A 23,506-nucleotide genomic window follows, 5' to 3' on the forward strand; every position below is an offset into this window, starting at 1 on the left:
AAGGCCAAAATTTAGTGGTAAAATTGATGCATCCAAAGATTTTTTTTTTTCGAGAAAATTTCAATTTAGATTTCACATTTTCTGCGAATTCATGTTTAGTAAAAATCGTTGAATTCAAATTTTATTTTATAAAGCCAGGTTTAGACGTATGGTATCATATAATTATTTACTAAAGTAGCACTATTAAGACTACACATACATTTAGTGGAGCCAATCTAAACACAAATCACAAATGGTGCTTTAAGAAAGCAGATGGCTTTTTCTTTTTTTCTTTCATGATTCTTTTTCACACTAACCAACTTTGGAAACAAATTAATCATCCTTATCTCCATCTACCCTTTGACCTTTCAAGTGATTCATGAAGATGACCTCTTCTTTTCCTTCTCTCATGCTCTCATCATCTTGATAGTATTAAGAAGAGAAAAAATAAATTGACATTTTTGCGCCTAAAATGACATCAAACGGCCAAAATCACTGAGCACTACTACTTCAAGACAATTTGCAAGTAATGTGTGAATCTACAGGCATTCTGAGATACTACACCTTTCTTGATTAAATGAAAATTATTGATGTATATATTCTGATTAAATAAATGTTAATATATTTTGGAATAGTGACAAAAACAAATGAAGCAACTTTCACATGTGGTTCACAAAGTTGCTTTAGGAAAGTAGAAAGCTATCCTTTTTGGTTTTGAATCTCCACTAACCAACTTTGTACATAAACTATTGATGATCTTGCAAAGATTGAAGCAAAGATCAATGGAGACCACCTCTCCCATTTCTTTCCTTGCTCTCATGCTCTTGACATTAAACCTCCCTGCACTCACCTCCGCCACTGACCAAGATGCGCTCCTCGCCTTCAAGAAAGCCATCACTCTCGACCCGAGCCACGTCCTGAGCAACAAATGGTCCACAAACACCTCCATCTGCAGCTGGACCGGCGTCTCCTGCAGCCAGCTCAACAGGGTCACGGCCCTCAACCTCTCCGGCTACGCCCTCCATGGAACCCTAGCCCCGCACCTCGGAAACTTAACGTTCCTTCAATCTCTTGACCTTAGCTCCAACAACTTCAACGGAAACATACCAACACAGATTGGAAATTTGAGCATGCTTCGGACTTTGTCTGTTTCTTATAACAAGCTGGAAGGTGTCATCTCATCTTAATTACTTCGAATTATCTGTCTCACTCATTACAGACAATAATATTTTTATTAAATACAGAAATGGGACATTTTGGTTGGAATTAATAATTACTCCACTTACTTATTAACTATTAAGAAAGCAGGTGATATTCCGTCTTCCATCTTCAACATTTCTTCTCTGGAATATCTGTCTCTCGGAAACAACAGGCTCACTGGAAATATCCCCATTTTCAAATATTCAACTACCAGGCTTCAAGTTTTGTATCTTCGTTTTAACAATTTGACAGGTAATTTCCACCAACTTGGTGCTATTGAGTATTGAATTTGGAAGTACTATATATATTGTTTTGGTTAACTGTATGTGTTATATTTATTATAGGGGGCATACCGGAAGAAATTGGACACCTCACCTCCTTGGAGCATCTATTACTTAATAACAACAGCTTGACAGGTAGAGTAATCAAATACTGGGTTTGTAGATTTCATTTATTTTTCTTACTAGTCTCTTACCCATTTATACAAATGATGGAGTATAAGAGAATAACTAAATAGTACAGCAATTGTGGTATTGATTTGGTTATTAATTAGATGTGTCAATGATAGAAACCTTGAATAGGGATCATAGTGCAAAAATATCTAGCCACCAACATTTTATTATAACAATAAAAACTCCACTAACTACTTTTTGTATAAATAGACTAATCTGTCCTTGAGGAAAACATAATATAAATAAATTACAAATAAAAAACCCCACGCACCCTACTTTTATTTACTTTGGATTATATGACCATATTATTTTGATATTTATTAATTTGAAATATGTGTATTTATCTAGCGAAAAGAAATGACTTTATCGTTGTGAAATTCAGGTCATATACCAAGGCAAATTGGGAATCTTACTCAGCTAAAAACTTTACAACTTCAATGTAATATGCTATCAGGTATGTCTTTGCACTATAGACTTTTCTTCTTCTTTAATTTTGACAAAGTTCGAAATAAATCCATCTTCTACATAGAAAGCTCTTCCGTTATTTATTACTCGCTCTATCGATAATTAACTTTCTCATTTGGGATCTTCGAGTAATAAGAAATGTGAAAAATTGTGGAGTCATTAAAAGTCTCATTTGGGATTGGTAAGAAAATTTAAGAAATGTGAAAGATCGTGGTCGAAAGTTAATTAGAACTAGTTTTAACCCACGTGTGATGCACGACAGGATATTTTTTCATCATACACAGTTTTTAATTATTAATTGATTATTTAAAATAAGAAATAATATAAGTATATAATATTTAAAAATAAAAAAAATATACTATATAATAACAATTAAATAAATATATGCTCCTCAATTCATTTTATACCTAAAGACATAAAAGTAAACATATTTGAAATGGAATTAAGACAAACATAATTATTTGGACAACGATGAAGAGACTATATCAAGTGTTGACACTTTTAAAAAATATGTTTAAAACAATCCTTCCTATTTCTCTACTAAAAATAATGTAAATCACACTTTTAACTAAATAATAAATCGATAACTCATAATATTAAAAAGATCAAAATTATGACCATAAAAAAAATTCAAATGATAAACTACACAAAAACATTACATTAATTGGTTGAATTAACACTATTATAGTAATGAATAATGATAACTCTTTTGAACGTTGGAACGTTTATCTTTATTTATTGCACTTTTAAACGTGGTTTGTTGGAACATGAAACATATATACTATTTTTATGCTACTTTATAATTCTTAATACTGCAAATTTTCTTTTTGTAAAAATATACTTAATAGTATAATATATATCTTACTCAGCATGCATGATTACCTATAGATAAGATATTAGATTCTTTATATAAAATGACTAATTAAGTGCCAAATCCTAATTTCAACAATAATATTATTAGTAAACAAAAATTTGGTAGTAGACTATTTTATTTTGTTTAAACAACTAATTGTTTGATAAATTCAATTTTGATAGGTTTACTTATCTCATTGCTATATACTTCACATATTATGCACCACTTATTAATTCATCATAAGTAATAAAATATTATTTTTTGTGACGCCACTTAATATAATTATAGCGCTAGTGACAATATAAATATACAGAAATAATAAATTGTGTTAAGAAGAAGATAAATATTATATACATGTTCCGAGTTAAGAATGTTACAATTCTTCCATCTCTAAGAATTGTAAAAAAATTAGGATAAAATTCTCGAACCATATACACGCGTACTCTAACTATTGTAATCAAAGGAAAAAAAACAACAATAAATGAAATGGAAATTACAATGAAAATTATAAAATAAACCGAACTATATGTCTGGTTGAGAAAAAACCTTTTTTGCAAGATAAACCGTAATAAGGTAAGAAGTGACACTCATACCATCCTGTCAAGGAAAATACATTCTAAGGAGATTACATTGGTTTTGTGACGAAATATTGCTAGGTTGTAGATTATCAAGGAAGATGAATTCCATGGTTTCAACAAATAAAATAAGACAATGAAGAAGTGATTATAATCTTGCAAATACTACATATTTATAGTGTAGATGGACAAATAAGAGAGGATGGCCATTACTTTTATGCAATTGATTATAATATTGATTAGTGGTTAATTTTTTGAATTCATCATTTGACCGTCATATTTATGTTGGTTGACTAATAGTGTAATCATCTTTATAATTTAGTATGCTCAGTATCAATATAATAGCATTGTAATTGATTAGCTCGTTCTTTAGCGGTTTCAATTCATTTGAATGTAGCGGTTTTAATATTGGAGTCATTTATAATTAAGCGGTTACTCCATGTTTTATTAGCGGCTACTTAAATATTTAATTTCACACCCTATATTTATAAATATTTAAATCTATACTCAAAATTCATAAATATTCAAAAATCACCCAAAACTCGCCTTTTATATATGTATAGACATAACACTACTAATGATATTAGTACGTGGATTTCACTATTCACTCTAACACTATTTCAACTATTTCCTATATTACTAATTTCACATTAAATATTTGTTATGTCCAAAACTTTGTTGCTAATTTAACTAATCATAAAATGTATGTTACTTAATTAAGCCTTAACTTTAAGATTATTTTTATAATTGATATTTTATTCGGAATTCTAATTTAGTTTAAACTGAAATTTTCAACATCATATACATTCAATCTTTAGATATAAATTTGCATAGTTTCTTGTTGTTCATGATAAAATTGAAACATAAATAATATTTTTAAAATATTCAAGCATGTGACATTAGCTATTTAGTCCTTGAATTTTTTTTTTATTAATAATAGTATTTGAAATTAAAAGATTGTGAATTTCTAAATTAATACCACAAAATTATGATATTTTCATAATAAATAAAATTGATTTGTAAATCAAGGTAAAAAATAAAGAAAAATAGAGAAAATAGAAACACAGAAAAATACTAGAAAATGAGTTTTATAAAGAAGAAAGTATCTCATTTTATTATTTACATACTGTGTATTAATTAATGCAGATAATGATAAACTTTATATTAAAAAAAGTTAGAAAGTTTAAATAATGACAAAATTTTAATCACGTACCAGAACATATTAAGAAATCATATAAGAAGTTATTGACAGAAATGTGGCAGAAATCATATGTTAGCAATATAATGGAATGACAAAAATACCCTTATAGGATTTGAGGGTGTTTAAATCAAAAAAAACCAGACAATATTTTTTTGTTAGGGTTGTTTGATAATATTTTTTTTATTAGGAGTCTGTGATGCAAGAACCCTAAAATAGAGACTAATTATAATTAAATGTGAATCAAAAGAGAGTAAAGTGAAATAAGATATGCAACCCAAAGGACTAAACAAGACATTTAATTGCCACTAAATTAATAGTGCATGGGATTTAAACTCCATCATTCTTCTTGTTCTATGCAAGGTATTATACTGTATCAAATTTCATGACATTTTTTTTCTTTTCCAAACCTATGCATCAACCAAATTAGAATGGCTCCTTTTCTCTTAGTAGTATTTGATTTCTCACTCTGAATTTGTATTAATTATAACTTGAAAGGTGAGTTACCGGCAGAGCTTGGGAATCTCATAAACATGGAGTACATTCAAGTATATCTCAACGATTTCTTAAGTGGTTCCATCCCTCCTTCCATATTCAACATCTCAACCCTCAAGACATTAGATCTTGGCGAGAATAATTTTTCCGGCAGCCTTCCTCCCGACATCGGCCTCACACTTGGCAGTCTCGTAGAGCTGCTCTTAAACTCTAACAAGTTCAGTGGAAAAATTCCAACCTCTATCGCTAATGCTTCGATGCTTACTAAAATCGACTTGACCTCAAACTCATTCACCGGCCCAATCCCCGACTTTGGTAGTCTAAGAAAGTTGCGAATACTTCGCCTTTGGGGAAACAATTTGGCCGGATCTCAATCGCCAGATCAAGAATTAGGGTTTCTCTCTTCATTAACTAACTGTCAGGATTTAGAGAACTTGGAATTATCAGACATGTCATTGAAGAATGCTGTCCTCCCACCTTCCATTGGGAATTTGTCGACTTCTCTTGTTAGTTTTACGATGTGGAACTGCAACATCCGTGGAGCCATTCCTTCTGGTTTTGGAAATTTAAGCAGTTTAAGGATTTTGGATTTATCAATGAATGAACTCCAAGGGTTCATCCCGGCAACGTTGGGGAAGTTGAAGCAACTCGGGAAGCTCTACCTTTATGATAACAAGCTTGGAGGATATATCCCTACTGATGTTTGCAATATGAGTGAATTGATGGAGCTTTTCTTGGGTGGGAATAAGCTAACTGGTCCAATACCTGAATGTTTGGGGGATGTTAAATCTCTGAGAAGAGTTTGGCTTGATTCGAACAAGTTGAATTCCACGCTTCCTTCAAACTTGGTGAATCTTCCGGATCTTTTAGAACTAAGTATGTCTTCAAACAATTTCACTGGTCGGATACCATATGAGATAGGAAGGTTGAAGGCTGTCTACACGTTGGACTTGTCGTCTAACATGTTTTCAGGCTCTATTCCCAGCGAAATCGAAGCTTGTCAATCGCTGAAGGATCTGAATCTATCGAGTAATTTGTTGAATGGAACCATCCCCCCATCAGTGGGGAAGCTCAAGGTGTTGGAGACATTGGATCTTTCTAACAATCATCTTTCTGGTTTAATACCTGACTTGTTGGGGAAGCTTGATCTTGACTTCTTTAATGTGTCGTGTAATCGATTGGAAGGGAGAATTCCTGGTGGTTTTTCCAATATTAGTGCTCAGTCATTTGTGAACAACTCTGGCCTTTGTGGTGTGGAAAGATTTCAAGTGCCATCTTGCAAGGGAAGTCATTCATCGAAGAGTTTTGGTGTAATAATGAAATATGTTGTTCCTCCCTTTGTTGCATTTATGATTGTGGTGGTTGGCATACACATTGTCATAAGAAGATGGAGGGTGCCTCAAGAGAAACCAACTAATACAACCGAGGATCAAAAGGTGGATCTTGGTTGGATCACAGTTTCAGAAAGGGAAATCATTAAGGAGACAAGTTCCTTTAGTGAGTTAAACCTACTCGGACGAGGAGGCATGGGAGCCGTATACAAGATGGCGCTTGGAAATGGGATACAAGTTGCAGTCAAAGTGTTCAACTTGCAACACGAAAGAGCTACCAAGAGCTTTGAGACTGAGAGTCGGATATTGAGCACCATTCGGCATCGGAACTTGGTGAAGATACTTGGTTGTTGTAGTAACCCTGATTTCAAAGCCTTGATTCTTGAATATATGCCGCATGGAAGCTTGGAGAAATGGCTTCATTCGCCCAAGTATTTTCTAGATCTCGTGCAGAGACTGAACATAGCAATAGATGTGGCATCAGCCTTGGAATACCTTCATCACTATCATACATATGCTGTTGTCCACTGTGATATAAAGCCAAACAATGTGTTGCTCGATGCAGATATGACTGCTCGTATTGGTGATTTTGGCATTTCCAAGCTCTTTGACAATGACGAGGTTGCAGTTCATACTTCAAACTGGGCAACAGTTGGTTATGCAGCACCAGGTAATGCATGTAATCCTATTAAATTGTTAAATTTTCCCTTAAAATTAGTGTTGGTAATATTTTATGATGCATCTGAATATGTGAAATTCATTTAATAGAGCTGGGATTAGAAGGAAAGGTATCTACAAGTGGAGATGTATACAGTTATGGGATACTATTACTGGAGATGTTTACTAGCAAGAAGCCAACAGATGATATGTTCAACGACACGATGAACATAAAGGAGTGGGTGGAAAATGCATTACAAGAAAATGCAATAAGGGAAATTGTGGCATCTGGTTTGATATCAATAGAAGATGGACATTCATTCCAATGTGTGACATCTATTTTCGAATTGGCAATCAAATGTTTAGCCTTTTCATGTGAGAAAAGAACTAACATGAAGCATGTAGTAGTTGCTCTTCAGAAGATCAAAGCGGATTTTACAGTAGACGAGACGAAGCATGGCAAGTGACACTTGCATTGTAAAATAATTAATACTAGTTTTTGTAGGTGAATTAATTTGGTTTGTCGAGTATGGTTTGTTTGCTGATTTTCTATGCCTGTTTGCTAGTGTGTTTATTAGGTTGGTGTCATGAATTTGCTATTGTTTTCAATCCAAATAATTGTAAGGATACAGTGTACTTAGAGTGTAGATCAATGAGAACAATTTGATTGGATGTGTCAATAAAAAATACCACATGGTATTTAAATAAAAGCAACTTGCATATATAAAAGAAAAGCTTAAAAAAAGGTAAGAAGCATTTACAACTAATACTCCATGAAAAAAAGTAAGAATTGTTAAAACAAAAGCAACTTCGAACTCACCCTCCACAAAGAAAAAGTACTTCACTAATTCACTTTCCATTTGTTAATTAATTCTTCTCCATATAAGAAAGTCACCTGTGTTAGTCATCTTCTTTCTCTTTTGTATTATAACAAGACTCATTTATACTATCATATTTACTCACATTTTATTTTAAATTCATGATACATAAAATTAGGTAGGAGTCTAGTTCCAACCATTTCCGCTCATCAAAATGGGACACGTAATAGGAAAGACGGAGAGTATTTAGCATTGCTGTTCAAAGTTAAAAAACAAGAGTGGAGCACCAATCTTAATTAGAAATAACATGACACACAAACACAAGAATGGAGCTGTAGAAACACAGGTAGGGGTAAGCTCCTTATAACGCCAAAAAATAAAAGTAAAACAAATAATGGGATGCATGGATGCATGAGCTAGCGGAAACGGAAGGGGAACTTGGGCTGGCCGTTGGGCAAAAAGATACCGAAAGTCCTATCGTAGGAGGGGCCGGGCCTCAGATTCTCATCGAACATGGACACTATGTAGGTCTCTATAGGGCGGGCGGGCCTCATGGGCGTCCCGTTCCTGACCACCCGCATCAAATTGTTGATGTAGATTCTGGCGTTTTGGAGCGTGTTGATGGGGCCGTCAGTTAGAGCATCGATACTACGACCTGGGTGACTTCCGTCTGAACCATGACCACTCGACCCCGAATGACGTCCGTCCGGAGTTTTCTTCTCCTCGCCTATTCCATTGAGGGAGAGCTGCGGCGCCTGGGCGATGATCTTATCCACGGCCGCGATGAACGCGTCGTAGATGACGTAGAAGAGATTGTCGTAGTAGACGCCGCCGAGGACCACGCCGCTGTTGGGCTGCAGGAGCGCGAAGGAGAGGTTTATGTTCCTGCGATCGTTGAGGTAGGCGTAGAAGGGGAAGACGTTGAAATGCAAGGGCGCGTTAGTCTCCGTCACGAACTCCACGATCGGCCTGATGAACCAGTTCACGCTGCACTTGAACCTGGCGGCCTGCGGGGGGCTGTAGCGGGTCAGCAGGTTTATGCTGATGGAAGTGGAGACCTTGATCTGCCCTCCCAGGCCCGCGGCGCGCACGGCGCGGTACACGTTCTGGATGGCCGGGAAGACGAAGGGCCCCAGCTCCGAGGCGGGGTCGATCTCGTTCCCCACGATGATCTGGCGGAAGGTGACGTTGGGGAAGCGGAGGATGTTGCGGCGGACCCACGCGCTCGCGGCCTGGGGGCAGTTGGCCAGGTCGCGGAGGTCGGAGTGCGACACGCCCATCATGAGGCGGATGTTGGTGCCGTTGAGGGCGCGGAGAGTGGGGCCGTGCGGGTCGAACAGGCGCATCCTGCGGATGTTGTTCTGCTGGTATAGGCGCACCGTGGCGGCTGAGCTGGGCAGGTTGTTACCCAGTCTTCCGTAGAAGGTGCCCACCTGCCCAGCTGCATGCATGTGCCAACAAACGGGTCAAAATCGGTCAAAAAGTGACGGAGCTAGATGGGGTCGCATCTCTGGAGTAGGCTAAAGCCCTCCAAATCATTTCTTTTGTTTTATGTATGTACCAAATTTTAATAGTAACCATCAAAGAGGAAAGAAATGTGTAATGGCATCATACTAAGTAGATGTATATGGGAATGAAGTAGATTCATTACCTGTGAGATGAAAGGAGGTGAGTAAGAGGAGACAGAATAGGAGCATTGTAAGTTTGAAGTCATTGTCGGTGGAAGCCATGGAGAATCCAAACAAACAAACACCAATGATTTTCTGTGAGTTGCATTAGTTATGTCCCCGAACCTCGGTTTTATAGAATACTGATTCCACTTTACAAGGGTTAACTGTGCGTCACGTTATAAGGGTAAATAGATGACACTGAATTTTCATCAAATCCGTATTCATCCAGCGTTAAATTAAGGATTTATTTACATTTATCTCACATATTTTTTAAAAAAATTGTACGATGAATCATAAGTAGAAATTTATGTTCTAGAATTTGACAAATTTTCATAATTTTTCTAGAAAAATAATAGAGTCAACTTCAAAAAAAAATCCTCAACTTGGAATTTTTAAGAATAATAAATATATGTAGTCAAAATTTCTAAAAATTCAATGTTTATTTTTGAGAGACATGATTTAAAGTTTACTCAAAATAGTAACTTAATTTAGTAACAATGATTGGGGAGTGAAGTTAACGACTTGGCTGCACAATTTTTAGCTAAGTCATTTTATCGTACTAACGGAAGCATATCTAAATTTTGTGTCAGCATAGAACTCTTTTTTAAGTTTGGCTGTGGATTTATGTAGCTGTAGCTGCGCGCTGAAAATTGTTTGATTTAACATTCTATATAATTTGTACTTTGATAAAGTCACAATCACGCAGAAATTACGACAGTTGTTCTTTCCCAAATTACACCTGAAACAACAATCAATTACTAAAAAACTTAGTGAAAGCTAAATTTTCTAAATTTGAGTTTGAGAATTCGAAATGATAATTTTCTTAGTATCGGACCTGGTGATGGATACTACAATAATACAATAACTTTACGTACAAAAATAAGAAAAGAATTGATTGGTGGAGCCTATGCTCCTTTTTTAAAAGGAAAAAGATTAGTAGTACTACTATATATTATATGATCGTGCATCATGTGTTTCTGTATTAATTGTTAACCAGAAGAACATTGATGAGTATAGCAGTCTTTGCTTTTCACTAAAGTTGCATTCCACTCACTAATTTGTAATATCACTTATTTGATGATGGTTAACTTTATTAACGTAGCATCATATCCATATTTCACCATACTATATGGAGTATCTAATTAGAAGGACAGTCATGATTTCAGAAAAGTTGATAAAAAAACATTATAATACATCAATCATTGTTGATCACATTTGGATTTTTTGTGTAGTCTATGTACTGTTATCAATTTAATCCGACAATTTTACTTTATACAGATGCTAAAGTTGTGGACTATTCTTCATTTCTTCTTCAAATTTGCTTTTTCCGAACCCTGCTATCTTTCTTTAGGTGAGTGGAGATAAATGTACTACTCTAAAGTTTTATCCCATATTAAAGTCGAACGATATTTTTCTCATTTCTTTAGTTCACTCATCTCTTTTTAATTACTTTATTTACAAAAAATCTATTCTAAAATGAATCTGGACTAATAATAAAAATTTAGTTGGATTATTAGAACAAATACATTGCGCATCCTGAAGTCTGAGCATATTACAACTAATACGAATATGCTACCTTAAGTAAGAAGCTTCGAGCTCAGAACGAATTCACGTCCTCCATTTCGAAACCTCTCAGCGACATAAAGCTCGGGGTGTGGAGGATTGCATCGATCCGGGAATGATTTCCGCCACGAGCCTCGAACATTTCAATCTTATGCGTAGTTTTAGTCTTGTCCGAGTAGTAGAACAGGACAAAGTCTTCACACTCCATCAAGATGTCACCATCTTCGAAAACTTTGATAGGGAAAACAAGCACATAAGCTCCACAAAGATCGGGATCTTTGCTGATGATGTACTCCTTTGCCCAAGTCGTCTCGACCCTATATTCCCTCATCACCCAGATGACAATTTTGTCTTCGGATGAATTATCACATAAGCATAGGCTACCTGCCAGAACTGATAGGTTCCCGACAAACCCTCCATTCGCCAAAAGAGGAGGATGAGAGAAGGTGGTGAAAAACTCTGTTTCAAGATCAAAGCAAGAAATCTGTGATGGGGCATTTGGATCTACCACCAACCAGTGAAGATTTCCATTAAGAAATATCCCAAATGTATCATACATTAGCAGGGCACCAGGTATGACGCTTCTCCATGTTCGTGTTCCAAGAGTGTATACCTCACATTGAGATTTGGTAACTCTAAGCGAATCCTCTGTTTCTAGATCATAGTCGTAGACAATCCTAACCGCCTTATGTTGGCCAGTCACCCTGGACACTCCAAATCCATACGCAACGATTTGAGATAACGAGTAGACCGAGTCCACGTCTGGGCGGAGCTTGATGTAGTGCCGTGTTATAGGGTTGCAAATGTAAAGATCAGAAGGTTGGTCACCGGTCAGAAATAGCAACCCATTAGCTGAACCTCGTATCACTTCCGCAAAAGGGAAAGCAAACTTGGTGACCAATCTGTAGCGGAGATGATGGTGTTCAAGATCAAGGCTGTCTTCAAATTCAAAAACTTCGTACGAGTTAGACTCCACACAAGACCGGACAACAGCCATCCCCGGGACTGACTTAGAAAGATGAGACTTCACAAACTCGTGAGAGTTGAGCAGCTTCAGCCATGACTTGCAAACACACTTGCAGCTAACAACAGCTCTAGGGGGGAGTCTCGAGAGGATATCAGTGGTGATTTCTAACGGTAAATTCGCAAAGAATTCTTTCCTCATTTCGAGTTTGTTCTGGCTTTAGTCCATAAAATGAGATTAAGAACTAAATATCCAGATCACTGTAGTCTGCAAATGTTATCCCAATTTATTCATCATTTCTCTACCTAAAAAGAACAGACAGCAGCAGTATTAGAGTGTGGATCTAAGAAATTAAACGTACGTTTGGTATCTTATCAATTTCTAACACCAAATCGCTTCAAGCTAGGGCTAGGCCTTTAAACAAAATACCAAATCAAAATTGGGCGTAATAAGCAACCCTAATCGGTTAAAACAGAATCAGCAACATTTCTTCAAAATTATCTTGCCATAAATCCAAAAAAACGCAATCGAATAAACAATGAGAGCTAAGCATATAGAAGAATCCAGAATCATATAGCTCAGACCAAAATCAAATCTGAAAAATAACGTCGAGAAAAAATGAACGAGCAGAGCTGCGAGATGTTACGACCCGAGAAAACTTACCTGCTCCGCCGTGATTTCAGATTTCCAATAAGCTAGGGCGGCGGCGGCGGCGTGCTTCCGCGAATATAAAAATGGAACGATTACGATAGGATTCAGCTAAAATTTTTGTAGCGGTTGTGACTGGTGAGTGGTAACGGTTAGGTTGGAATTAATACTCCTATTTTCGAGTATTTTCTTTTCTTACTAGTATGTTTTTAGGTAAAGTAAAGTAATTATTACTATTACAATACAACTTCGAAACTTCAAAATTAAAACAAAAAAAAATGTGAACTTCTATAAATCAAGACGACCGTGAGATTTTATTAACGTAATTTCTAGATTAATAATTAATTTATTAAAAGAGGTAGTCAATGAATTTAAATTCAGTGAAATAGGAATTCAACGACAATAAGTTCATATAAATTATAAAGTGGATGTCAGTCCCCTATTGGCTTATGCAAGTGAAATTAATGTGTACTACTTTCTTTCTTTTTCAGGAACAAATGCCACGAGTTTCTTTGAAAAAGCAAATATACAAGAATTTAGGGATAATAATTATTTAAATAATACTAAAAACTGAAACGCGAAATTATGGAGTACTCCCTCCGTCCCGGATAATTCGTCCCAATTTTCCATTTCGGTCCGTCCCACATAATTTGTCCCACTTCACTTTTACCATTTTTGGTAGTGGATCCCATATCCACTAATTCATTTCTACTCATATTTTATTATAAAATTAATATATAAAGGTAGGACCCACATTCCACTAACTTTTTCAACCCACTTTTCATTACAATTCTTAAAACTCGTGCCCAGTCAAAGTGACCCGAATTATCCTGCACGAAGGGAGTACTTTTTATTTCTTTTAGAAACCATCCTATAATGGAAAATCGAAACTGATCTAACATAAAACTACATCATTTCAGATAAATCGATGTGGTTACTAAATAAAATGACATCATCTTATCCAACGATGTTTTATTGTCACATTATATTAATAGTATTACTTTTTATTTCAAACATTTTAAGACAATTTTGAAAATTAAACATTTATGATGTTATATTTTAATTTCTAAATTATAGGATTGGCCAGAAGTGGTCAAAAATTATGATTTAAATATTAATATCTCACTAATTTATTACTAGTACAATAGAATTTGAGAATACAACAAGAAAAAAGAAAAAACGTCTATAAACTAAAGAGTAAGAGTCAAATGTGGTCCTAAACATATGACGTTTTTATAATTTTGGTCTTAGACATTAAGTTTTGACTCATTTATGCATTTTATTTACAAAATTTAATTTTTATATTAGAATAATAAAATTATTATTCTTGAAAAACTAAATAGAAACAAAGCCTTCTTCTCTTTCTAATTCAGTTTCGCACGAATCTAATTATGAGACTATACAAAGTTTAGGTTGGAGTTGTGCTTGAATCTAATTCTGAGACTATACACAAACTAGAAGCAGATGTTCAAGGAAATGTGAGAAACCTATTCCTAGAAGCCTCATTTTCAACGAAGAACACTCAATGAAGAACATGAAAGCTTTAAACTCCAGTTTTGCAGAATCAAACAAATATTAGCCAATAATCAACTCTAATCTGCAAACTGAGATCATACATCGTTATCAAGGCCATTCTAATTTCTAAACAAATCACAGATTCTTTCACCAAATACAATGTAGCAACGAAATTGAGAATACTTCTGCAACTATGCTACTCTCAACCACTGAATTTACTATTAAACCATTAAAACATCACAAACTCAATTTAAATAAAACGAAAATAACTTCATTTAACTTCTAAATCTGTCAAAAATCAGTAAAATTACGGTGGAAAATTGTCATAATTCTACATTAATATAGTACCATTTAAAAGCAAGCGATAAATTATCCTAATACACTACCTTAAACCATCTTCCTCCTCCTCATCATCGGACCACCAAACCCTCTGCTTCACGGTGTTCCGTACTTGGTCCGTGGCCGTGTTCGGCGCGAGGACCTTCTTTTCCTGACCGACGACGAAGGCGTTGGACTCGCCTTGTCGTAATTCAGCACAGGTTCCGTCTCCTGGTTCCCCATAGACTCTTCCAACTCATTCCTGACCTCTTCAACAACACTCTCCACTCCCAAACTTTTGAGTGAGAGAAAAGTGGGAGTGAAAAGAATGGAGCCAGAAGCTGCACCAACGATTCCAACCTGTCCAACCGTCTCATTCTTGGCGGAGTAGTACAAGAGTTGGGTGTCTTCGACCAACATCAAAATATCACCATCTTCAAAAACTTTGATTGGGTAAACAAGCTCCCACCCTTCAACATAAATTTCATCTCCGTCGTTCAACCTCATCGTATACTCTTTCGTCCAAGATTCCTCGACACCATACTCCTTCATCACCCAAATCACAGTCTCCTCTTCCATAGTCTGATCACACAAACACAGGCACTCCCCCAAAGTAGACAAACCCGGCACGAGCTCAAAGCTCTCTTGAAAAATGGGAGGAATCGACAAGTAGCTGAAGCTCTCCGTTTCAAGATCAAAGCAGGAAATCCACAATTTCTCATCGCTGTCCGATGCTACCCAGTGAAGATTACCGTTAAGGAACACGCATGTGGAGCGATAAGTGTACTCGAGAAGGAGGGGACCAGGCTCCACCCGCCTCCACTGCCCTGTTCCTAGAGTGTGGACGTGGCAATCAGCTTTAGGTATCACCCTTCTACCTGAGAAGCTTCCATTGTTTCCATGAACTATGACGGAGTCGAGGTAAATCCGAACCACTTTATATTGGTCACTTACTTTGCTCACGCCAAATCCATAACTGACAAAATGTGGATAAGCGTAGCGAGAATCCCCAAGAATCTCGGGATAGTTTACTATCTGCAGGGAGCCAGGGACAGACGCAAAAAAAAAATTAAGAAGTAGCTAAAATAAAAATATATTTTTGACCAAAAAGAAAAACTTAAAGAAATATAGAAGCCATTGACTACCTTTCGATATGGTTTGATTATTTCTTGAGGGCAATGGAGCTCGGTGTGTTGACGGGTGATTGGATTGCATACATAATGAGTTTCACCGGAACCCCGTAGAAAAAGAAGGCCGTTGGCGGAGCATATTATAGTTGAGGTGTGAGGGAAATCAAACTTGGTGAGTGGATTGTAATGAAGATCGTGGTGATTGAGATTTTGATGGTCGTTGAGTTGGTAGACTGCGAGTGAGGTTGAGTGTTCTTCTGGCGTGGAGAGAGCTAGGCAGGGGTCGGATTTAGCGAGATGGGATTTGATGAAGTCATCTGTTGTTAGGAGACGGAGCCATGGTTTGCAGACACACTTGCTTATGGCGATGGTTCGAAGAGGGAGTCTGGAAAGGATGTTTGTGCTGATTTCTGATGGGAGATATTTGAAGAAATCTGGTTTCATTTTTGGAGAGAGATTTAGGGAGTTTCTTGAAATACCGGTGATCGGGATTGCTGTCCAAGTGTAGTATATGTAGAGACATCACTTTGAACAAGTCTCTATGGTCATAGAAACGTCTTGTGAAAGATTTGACTAGCTCAATGTTTTCACTATCAATCAACAAAGCTTGCTCAACAAAACCCAACTCACTTCGTAATATGCTTACCCTCCAAATAATAAGTGAGAAATGCAAAAAAGGGTCTTAACATCAAAGAAAAATATAAAAAATCAATCCCAGCGGGGATATCAGCTAATGAAAAATTCTGCTCAAAATAATGTTTCCCAAAGACATAACACTTAGGGATTGGTATTAAATTTTAGTCTCGAGTCCAGTTAAAAACAGCCTCAATCATAACGCATCTCAAATCCCCCATTTTGAACAGCTGCTACTCAAATATGGGGTAGCACTGTAGCTACTGCATAATTTGTGAAAAATTGCAAAACACCTCTTCGTAAGAAACATACCTGCGGCCTAATGAAGAGGAAATGGCGGAAACAAGAAGCGTAGATAGATAGACGACGGGTTCTGTTCATATGACGAAGACGATGAAAGTCGTGGGCCTCAATTACAATCAAACCTTATGTTTTTTTTTCTTTAATTTACCATAAAAGAAATTCTAAATCGGTACATCACGCTTTCGAACATAAATGGGATGGGCCTTTTAACTAACAAAAATGGGCTTCACTTTAAACAATTATATTGGACTTTTTTATTTTCGTATATACTAGTAGGAGTACTAAATAAATCAAATAATAATAGCATATTGCCTATTGGCTACTAAATTAATTAAATCAGATAGCTTCTCATAAACAAGGAGTATACGATTTGTTTAAGTGTGGGGATTTCTTTTTTTTTTTTCGTAATTATGTTTACTTCTCTCTTCTTTTTTTGAGGAATTTCTTTCACTCTTCATCTGATAGACTGGTAGTAGGATTTTGTTGTTGAGATCATTCTTGGCAACAATTTATTTAAGTTGATGAGGTAACATAAAGAATTAAATTTTTGGAATCGATAAGGAAAGCCTTATTAAATCTTGTATAGTACCATATTTAGAAGACATAATATGGCCATTGATTAACAAAGAAGTCAATTTAGACATTTTATTTTATTATTTTGTAGTTATGATCCATGTTTTGACTCTAAGATTATAGGAATTTTTAATTAAGCAGTGATTTAAAAAGAGGTAGTGCATGAATTTCCGGCAAGCGACAAAAAGCATGAGATCCGGTTAGCAGGTGAAGAAAGTGACTCCAAAACAATCTTTTTCAGTTTAGTGTTATTACTATAATGCTGCCCTCCATAAAGAGGAAGACAATGCCAACAAAAATTACTCTTGGAATTGATGTATGTGTGTTTCTTTTCTTGTCCCTTTGTTTGTGTGTGTGTGAGAGAGAAGAGAAAGGGTTCTGACTTCTGAGAAGACAGTACTTTCATCATCAAATCCATTGCTGTCAAGTTGAACTGGAACAGACAAAAGCTTCACAGAGTGCTAAAAAATGAAAAAATGAATTTGCATTTGGCATTAATGCCAAATCCAGGAATCCAACACCCATTTTTATTACTGTCCCAACTCCACTTTCATCATTTTTATTCTACTGGAATTAGCAGTTATTGTCATAACCACCTATGTATGGAGTGTTTTTTTCCAAAGACAGATACTTGGAGTAAAATTTAAAATGTGGAGTAATAAAGTAATCCAGATATATAAATGAGATGGGTCAAGATTTATTCTTTTTTGTCCCCCCCTTGTTTGTGTACTCAGAAGTTTCCATTTCACTTTTTTCCACTGCTCTCTTTTATGGGAAACATAAACAGAAACAGAGACGAAACTACTTTTGTGCTTGTTTCATATCTGCTCTCTGTTTTCTAGTAGTATTGCATTACAGCTTGTTGTTTACATTTCCAGCTATTTTTAACTAGGAAAATTGAACCCTCATTCTTCAATATCTAAAAACCTTGTTTTTTTTTGCAGCTAAAGTTTGTTTTTTCAAAAAGAATCCTCTTTGGGTATGTCAGTAGAAAAAAGGCCCTGTTTGCACCCCCCAAATTTAGCTGCCAATCAAATCTTCTTACTTGTACTCTATCAAATAAAATACTCCTACTGAATTAGTAACTAATACTAAAATATTTGACATAAAGACTCGAATGAAGTGTAGCAAAATTTGTGATAATCACTCACAAAATTTCTACTCCAGCCTAAATAATTTTAAACACTAAAATACAAAAAGAAATGAGAATAATTGAAGGGGAAAGGGGTAAAAACTAGACAAACATGAGTGCAAAAACAAACTACAAATCTAACCTAACATTTTCATTTTTGTCTTTTTTTTATCCTTCCCATTTCTTGAAATTTCTTGACATTACAAAAAAAGCTACCACATTTTTTTCTTATTTTCTCTACCTATGGCTGCAGAAATCCAAGAGCTTCTTCCTCCCGTCAACAATATCATCGAAGAAATCATCAAGCTGCCCAACGATATTCTCGGTCCCACCTCGCAAAACTCCAAAATAGCCCTTCAGATTCTCCACTATCTCTCTAACCCCAACTTCCGATTCCCACTCCACCATCCCCTGCGAGCACCGTTTCTCCAGCTCCGACCTCAGCTCGTCCATGGCGGCCTTCGACCGCCGGAATTCGTACATCTGAACACCTGGCCGGGCCGCCATTTGCCCGATCTCCGCCGCCACCCGCTGCTGCAGCCGCGCCGTGGAGATCATGAGCGACGATCCGAACAGGACGCAGTCGTCGTATCCGTTGAAATTGGGGGAATTCGATTCCGGCCAGAAATAGACCAATCCGTTGAGGAGAATCGTTGATAGGAGTGAACTCACATTCCTCATCGCGTAGAGCACGCCGCGGAATCCGTTGAATCCGTGCAGCCGCGATTCCACGGAGGTGTTGGCGTCGAATTTGAGAGATAGAGGTTCGATTCTCGTCTCTGTGAGTGACCGGTTATCCTCTTGCAGCCCCACCGCCTCTCTCCTGCATCCTGATATGGCGCGGATTACCTGTTCGACGAAATGCCCCAGTAAATCAAATTAGATAAAAATCCAATCTTTATTCATGATTTTATTCTCGCTGGGCTGTGGTTTTTACCTGGCGAGAAAGCTGGGGGCTCAAATGGCGATGGCTGTCGAGAGAGGAGATGATGTTGAGGCCGGCGGAGTAGTAGTTTTCCATGCCTGAAATCCCTGTTTTGAGGATTTGGCAAACCTCCCAAAGCTTGGAGCTCTCGTCCATGTATTCATCAAGCCACTTTTCTCCAACGGGCAAGTGGAGTTTTTGGACCAAAAGGGTGAGCTGGTTGTGGGAGGATCTTAAAAGGGAGAGCACTCTTTGGAGGAACTGGATTGACATGAAGTTGCTCGATAAGAAAGCTCGTTCGAGATCGTCTATGCCTCGAGTAAGGAAGTTGTAGAAGCCATTGACAGAGTTGGTGGAAGAAGCATCCATCATAGGAGGGAGGGAGGCAAGAAGAGGTTGGAACTTTAAAGGGCTGAATTGGGAGGAGGAGAATAGTTGCAGAGACTATGATATTTAAATTGGTGGAGGATGAGAGAGAGAAGGCATGGAAGGAAGGAAAATCAAATCTTGGAAGCTCACAGGTTTCTATGGTTGAAAAGGATTGTTGGGCGCAATGATGAATGTTTCCTATAGAGGGGAAAGGATGATTAGTAATCTGCCATTTTCATAGTTTAATGGGAAGGAGAAAAGAAAAAGGGTAACTTGAGAAAAACTTGAGGGAGTTGAAACTTCTTCTTTTTCCTATTCTTTTAGAGAGAGAATGGCTTTGTTTTATGCAACTGCAACAAAGTGGTTTATCATTATTGATTATGTGGAGATTGGCAGGAACAAAAAGGAAAAAAGAAGATAAAAATTGTTAAAGTTAGTGTGAAGCATATATTTATGCCTGCCTTCCCTTTTCTCTAATCTTATTTATGATGTTAGATTGTGTTCATTGTGCTGTAATGCCATGTTTGACTTGGATTGAAATCTTTTTTAGCACTCTTGTTTTCTAAACCTAGTAAATGCTGGTCATCTTACACTTTTACAAAATTTTAGTTCAAGCATCTTACACTTTTACAAAATTTTAGTTCCCAACTTGAACTGTTCCTTCAGTCCCCTCTATTTCATTGAAATTTGTGGGTTTTTTATTTCTCCTAGATATATAGTCTTCGCCATGCCATCTTCGTGTTTTCTTGTGTTCTTTTAAAGGGGATATTGGAATGATGGGATTCTTTGTATTTGCATTTTGTGCCTTTCTACTATTCAAGAAATCAGTCTTTTTAGGCCACCCAAACAAACTCTTAATTTGTATAGTATTTTCATGAAATTATTTTTTTAGTATTAGTACTGTATAAACTTTTTCTCTCATATATTTGGTCGTACAATGTATAATGCTCCCCCTACACCATACAATGAACAAACCCACATGATTCTCGAAGCACTCCATTTGATCAGTGGCCCCCTTGACCCTTCAATCATCTTATGTTATGGGGGCCTATATCACCACTCATTGTTTATTGCATATTTTCACCTAGTAAAAGAGAAAAAAGCATTCCAAAAATATGTATACATCATAATTATATATGTTCCTTTTTTATACTATAAAATTATTAATAGTGCAGATTGATAAACAAATTGAAATGGCCTATTTAGTTTATTTGCTCCTTGTTGAATGATTATTCTTGTTTGCTATGAAACAAAATGAGCAATATACTAGTGTTGAATTATTTTAATGTTGATTTTATTTTATTAATAAAAATGGGTACTTTTTAGAAGAGGGTGGTCGTGGGTTTTTGGAGAATGGGACACTTGAGAGGATGTTGGTCCTTTAAGATTTTGTTGGAAAGTGTATTAGTGACTATGGTCCAATATTTAAGGCCGTTGATTTGGGCGCCCCCTTCTCCTTTGAATGAATCTTCTTATTAGTTTTTTATATGCTATTCCCATTAATATAATAAAATTTATATTCTTTTTTTGTATCGTTCTAATATAGTACTACATAGAATCAATTTCAAATGATACAAATGCATAATGTAGTAGTAGTAGTAGTAGTAAAAGACATACGGATTTTGATTTTAAAAATTACATTTTGATTGGTTATGTTATGAAATTAGGTGGAAATAAAAAAACTGGCCACCATCATTTTCCATCCTAATAAAGATGCCATGCTCTATAAATTTCTTCAACAAGAATGTTTCATTTTCTTCTTAATGAAGCCTAGATGGATCCAACTGTATGGTCCATATCCCCCTCACCAATGAAAATGATTTCATACATGTATATCTGGATTTAATAATTTTGATAAAAATAACATCTCATATAAGAATGCACCCAATTACTCTGACATCATATTCTAAGAAGTGTTTTCAATTTTTACTCAATTTATACAAGTGTTCATCTATATGTGTGTATACGAAATATTCTTGTTTTGAATCTCATTATAGCATTTACCGCGTTTGATGAAATATTAAATAGATGCATTTTCAGTCATAAAATGTGTGCAGATATATTGATTAATTGTCAATAAAATTTGCTTCTAGGGACCACATTTATAATGTAGATAATAATGAGAATAACGAAGTTGATTAAAATCTACTTTTATTGAGATTATATCTCATGCGCGTGGATTAATGGGTCATGCACTATGCTAATTTAGATTATGGTCAGTAACAAACTGTATCAGTTTTGTAGTTTTAGCAAATCCAGTTATTTTGTTTTATTTTTTGGTGCTCCCAAAAAGATAGGTACTATTACATGTTTATAGTCTTAAACGTCTAATAAAATTCTCATGAATTATATTATAGTTTGTGATATATCTAGGGAAGAACGCATAGAAAATCAATTAAACTATATTATGATTTGACACACAATAATAAATTAGCAAACTCTAAGTACTTCATTTACTTAAAATAAAATATCAGTTCCGAATAGAGATTATGACTATTAATTATTTATTTTCTCTTATTCTTCCCGATGAAATCTTTAGAGGCAAAAAATAAACTACTACTACTATTATTACTCCATTTAAATAATTTATCAATAGTTTTAAATATAAATTTTATATTATTTAATCGAAACTGAAAAAAGTATATGTTTCATATTTCAATATATTTTTAGAGGTGTGTGGCCTTCATAATGTAATTTTCATGTAAAGCTACACAAACTCTTGTAAAATGGTATCTGATTCAAATAATTTCTTGTATTGTGCAATCATATGACATTCTAAATGGATCTTTTGCATAGGAGTGAATTTAAAGGGAATTTTCCTTTTCATTAATAATAAATGATAGTACTCCGTAAGTGTCTCGACAATTGATTGAGTTTTTATCAATTGATATATCCATTACATTGTCATTCAAATAGAACCATAAAATAAAATTCTGTCTAGTAAAAAAACACTATATTGCAATTTTTTAATTAATTTAAAATTGAGATTATTAAAATTAGTCGGTTGCCTGGTGCCAACTGCAACAAGTGAAATTGCCAACCTTGTGAGAGCGTACTTATTTTTATAGTTTAATTTGGGCCCTCTACTTATATTTTCTCACCCACTTTTTGGTCAAAAACAAGAGTAAGATGAGTAATCATAATAAATCAGACAATTTTTAAAGCATCATTGGCATTATTCTGTGATATTATTAAAATTTTCATCATCATATTTTATTGTACTAAATTGAGCTTAGTTAAATTCGCACGCCTAATGAAAAATTATTACATGTGTTAATTTGCTGTAAAGGAGTGTACGGCCACAATTATTTGAAGAATTCTTTGTTAAGAAAATACTTTATAAAAATAACTTACAGGCTTATTTTCATATCTCCATGCGGAATAATAATTTATACTATATAAAACAAATATGTATATACTTTTAGATCGATTTATTTTATATGTTATAACTCGCATATACACCCTCGATACAAACACATCTAAGGTGACTAATACTCTTGATTAGTCGATTTATTAGTTGGAAAATAAGTGCACAGACCTATTAATTATATTGTGTTTCGTCCATATTGGTTTGTTAACATTGTGTTTTTTTTTTCTTTATACACTTTTTCACGTGCCATATAAAAATTGCTCTATAGGAGGTCCTCCTCAATAAACTCGTTACACATAACAAATAACAGTAGCCTTCTGTTTTCCACAATCTCTATGCCCTACCATAAACGAGTCACATTCCTAAAAAA

At 35.5% G+C, this 23,506-nt stretch overlaps 5 protein-coding genes across 5 annotated transcripts; 1 reads left to right on the plus strand and 4 right to left on the minus strand.

Moving 5' to 3' along the window:
- The first annotated feature begins 671 nt into the window (after positions 1-671).
- On the plus strand, positions 672-7,832 carry LOC125219662 (uncharacterized). Its single transcript, XM_048121706.2, has 6 exons — positions 672-1,149; positions 1,288-1,431; positions 1,524-1,595; positions 2,014-2,085; positions 5,221-7,218; positions 7,317-7,832. The coding sequence occupies exons 1-6, from the start codon at positions 732-734 to the stop codon at positions 7,670-7,672; spliced, it is 3,060 nt and encodes a 1,019-aa protein (XP_047977663.1). The 5' UTR covers positions 672-731; the 3' UTR covers positions 7,673-7,832.
- A 418-nt stretch (positions 7,833-8,250) lies between these two features.
- LOC125219670 (putative glucan endo-1,3-beta-glucosidase BG3) lies at positions 8,251-9,820 on the minus strand. The gene is made up of 2 exons (XM_048121716.2): positions 9,675-9,820; positions 8,251-9,464 (listed from the first exon to the last, which is right to left on the minus strand). Exons 1-2 carry the CDS (start codon positions 9,751-9,753, stop codon positions 8,440-8,442), a joined length of 1,104 nt encoding a protein of 367 aa, XP_047977673.1. The 5' UTR covers positions 9,754-9,820; the 3' UTR covers positions 8,251-8,439.
- A 1,361-nt stretch (positions 9,821-11,181) lies between these two features.
- LOC125219668 (F-box protein CPR1-like) lies at positions 11,182-13,037 on the minus strand. The gene is made up of 2 exons (XM_048121713.2): positions 12,884-13,037; positions 11,182-12,525 (listed from the first exon to the last, which is right to left on the minus strand). The coding sequence occupies exon 2, from the start codon at positions 12,419-12,421 to the stop codon at positions 11,291-11,293; it is 1,131 nt and encodes a 376-aa protein (XP_047977670.1). The 5' UTR covers positions 12,422-12,525; positions 12,884-13,037; the 3' UTR covers positions 11,182-11,290.
- A 1,595-nt stretch (positions 13,038-14,632) lies between these two features.
- LOC125219667 (F-box protein CPR1-like) lies at positions 14,633-16,889 on the minus strand. Its single transcript, XM_048121710.2, has 2 exons — positions 15,847-16,889; positions 14,633-15,736 (listed from the first exon to the last, which is right to left on the minus strand). The coding sequence occupies exons 1-2, from the start codon at positions 16,273-16,275 to the stop codon at positions 14,819-14,821; spliced, it is 1,347 nt and encodes a 448-aa protein (XP_047977667.2). The 5' UTR covers positions 16,276-16,889; the 3' UTR covers positions 14,633-14,818.
- Positions 16,890-18,531: 1,642 nt separating this feature from the next.
- On the minus strand, positions 18,532-20,183 carry LOC125219671 (uncharacterized). Its single transcript, XM_048121717.2, has 2 exons — positions 19,410-20,183; positions 18,532-19,321 (listed from the first exon to the last, which is right to left on the minus strand). Exons 1-2 carry the CDS (start codon positions 19,767-19,769, stop codon positions 18,710-18,712), a joined length of 972 nt encoding a protein of 323 aa, XP_047977674.1. The 5' UTR covers positions 19,770-20,183; the 3' UTR covers positions 18,532-18,709.
- Between the last annotated feature and the right edge of the window lie 3,323 nt (positions 20,184-23,506).

This window comes from Salvia hispanica, chromosome 1 (assembly GCF_029641045.1).
Source record: "Salvia hispanica isolate PSC_SH4W2 chromosome 1, Shi_PSC_v1, whole genome shotgun sequence".
NCBI classification, from domain to species: domain Eukaryota; kingdom Viridiplantae; phylum Streptophyta; class Magnoliopsida; order Lamiales; family Lamiaceae; genus Salvia; species Salvia hispanica.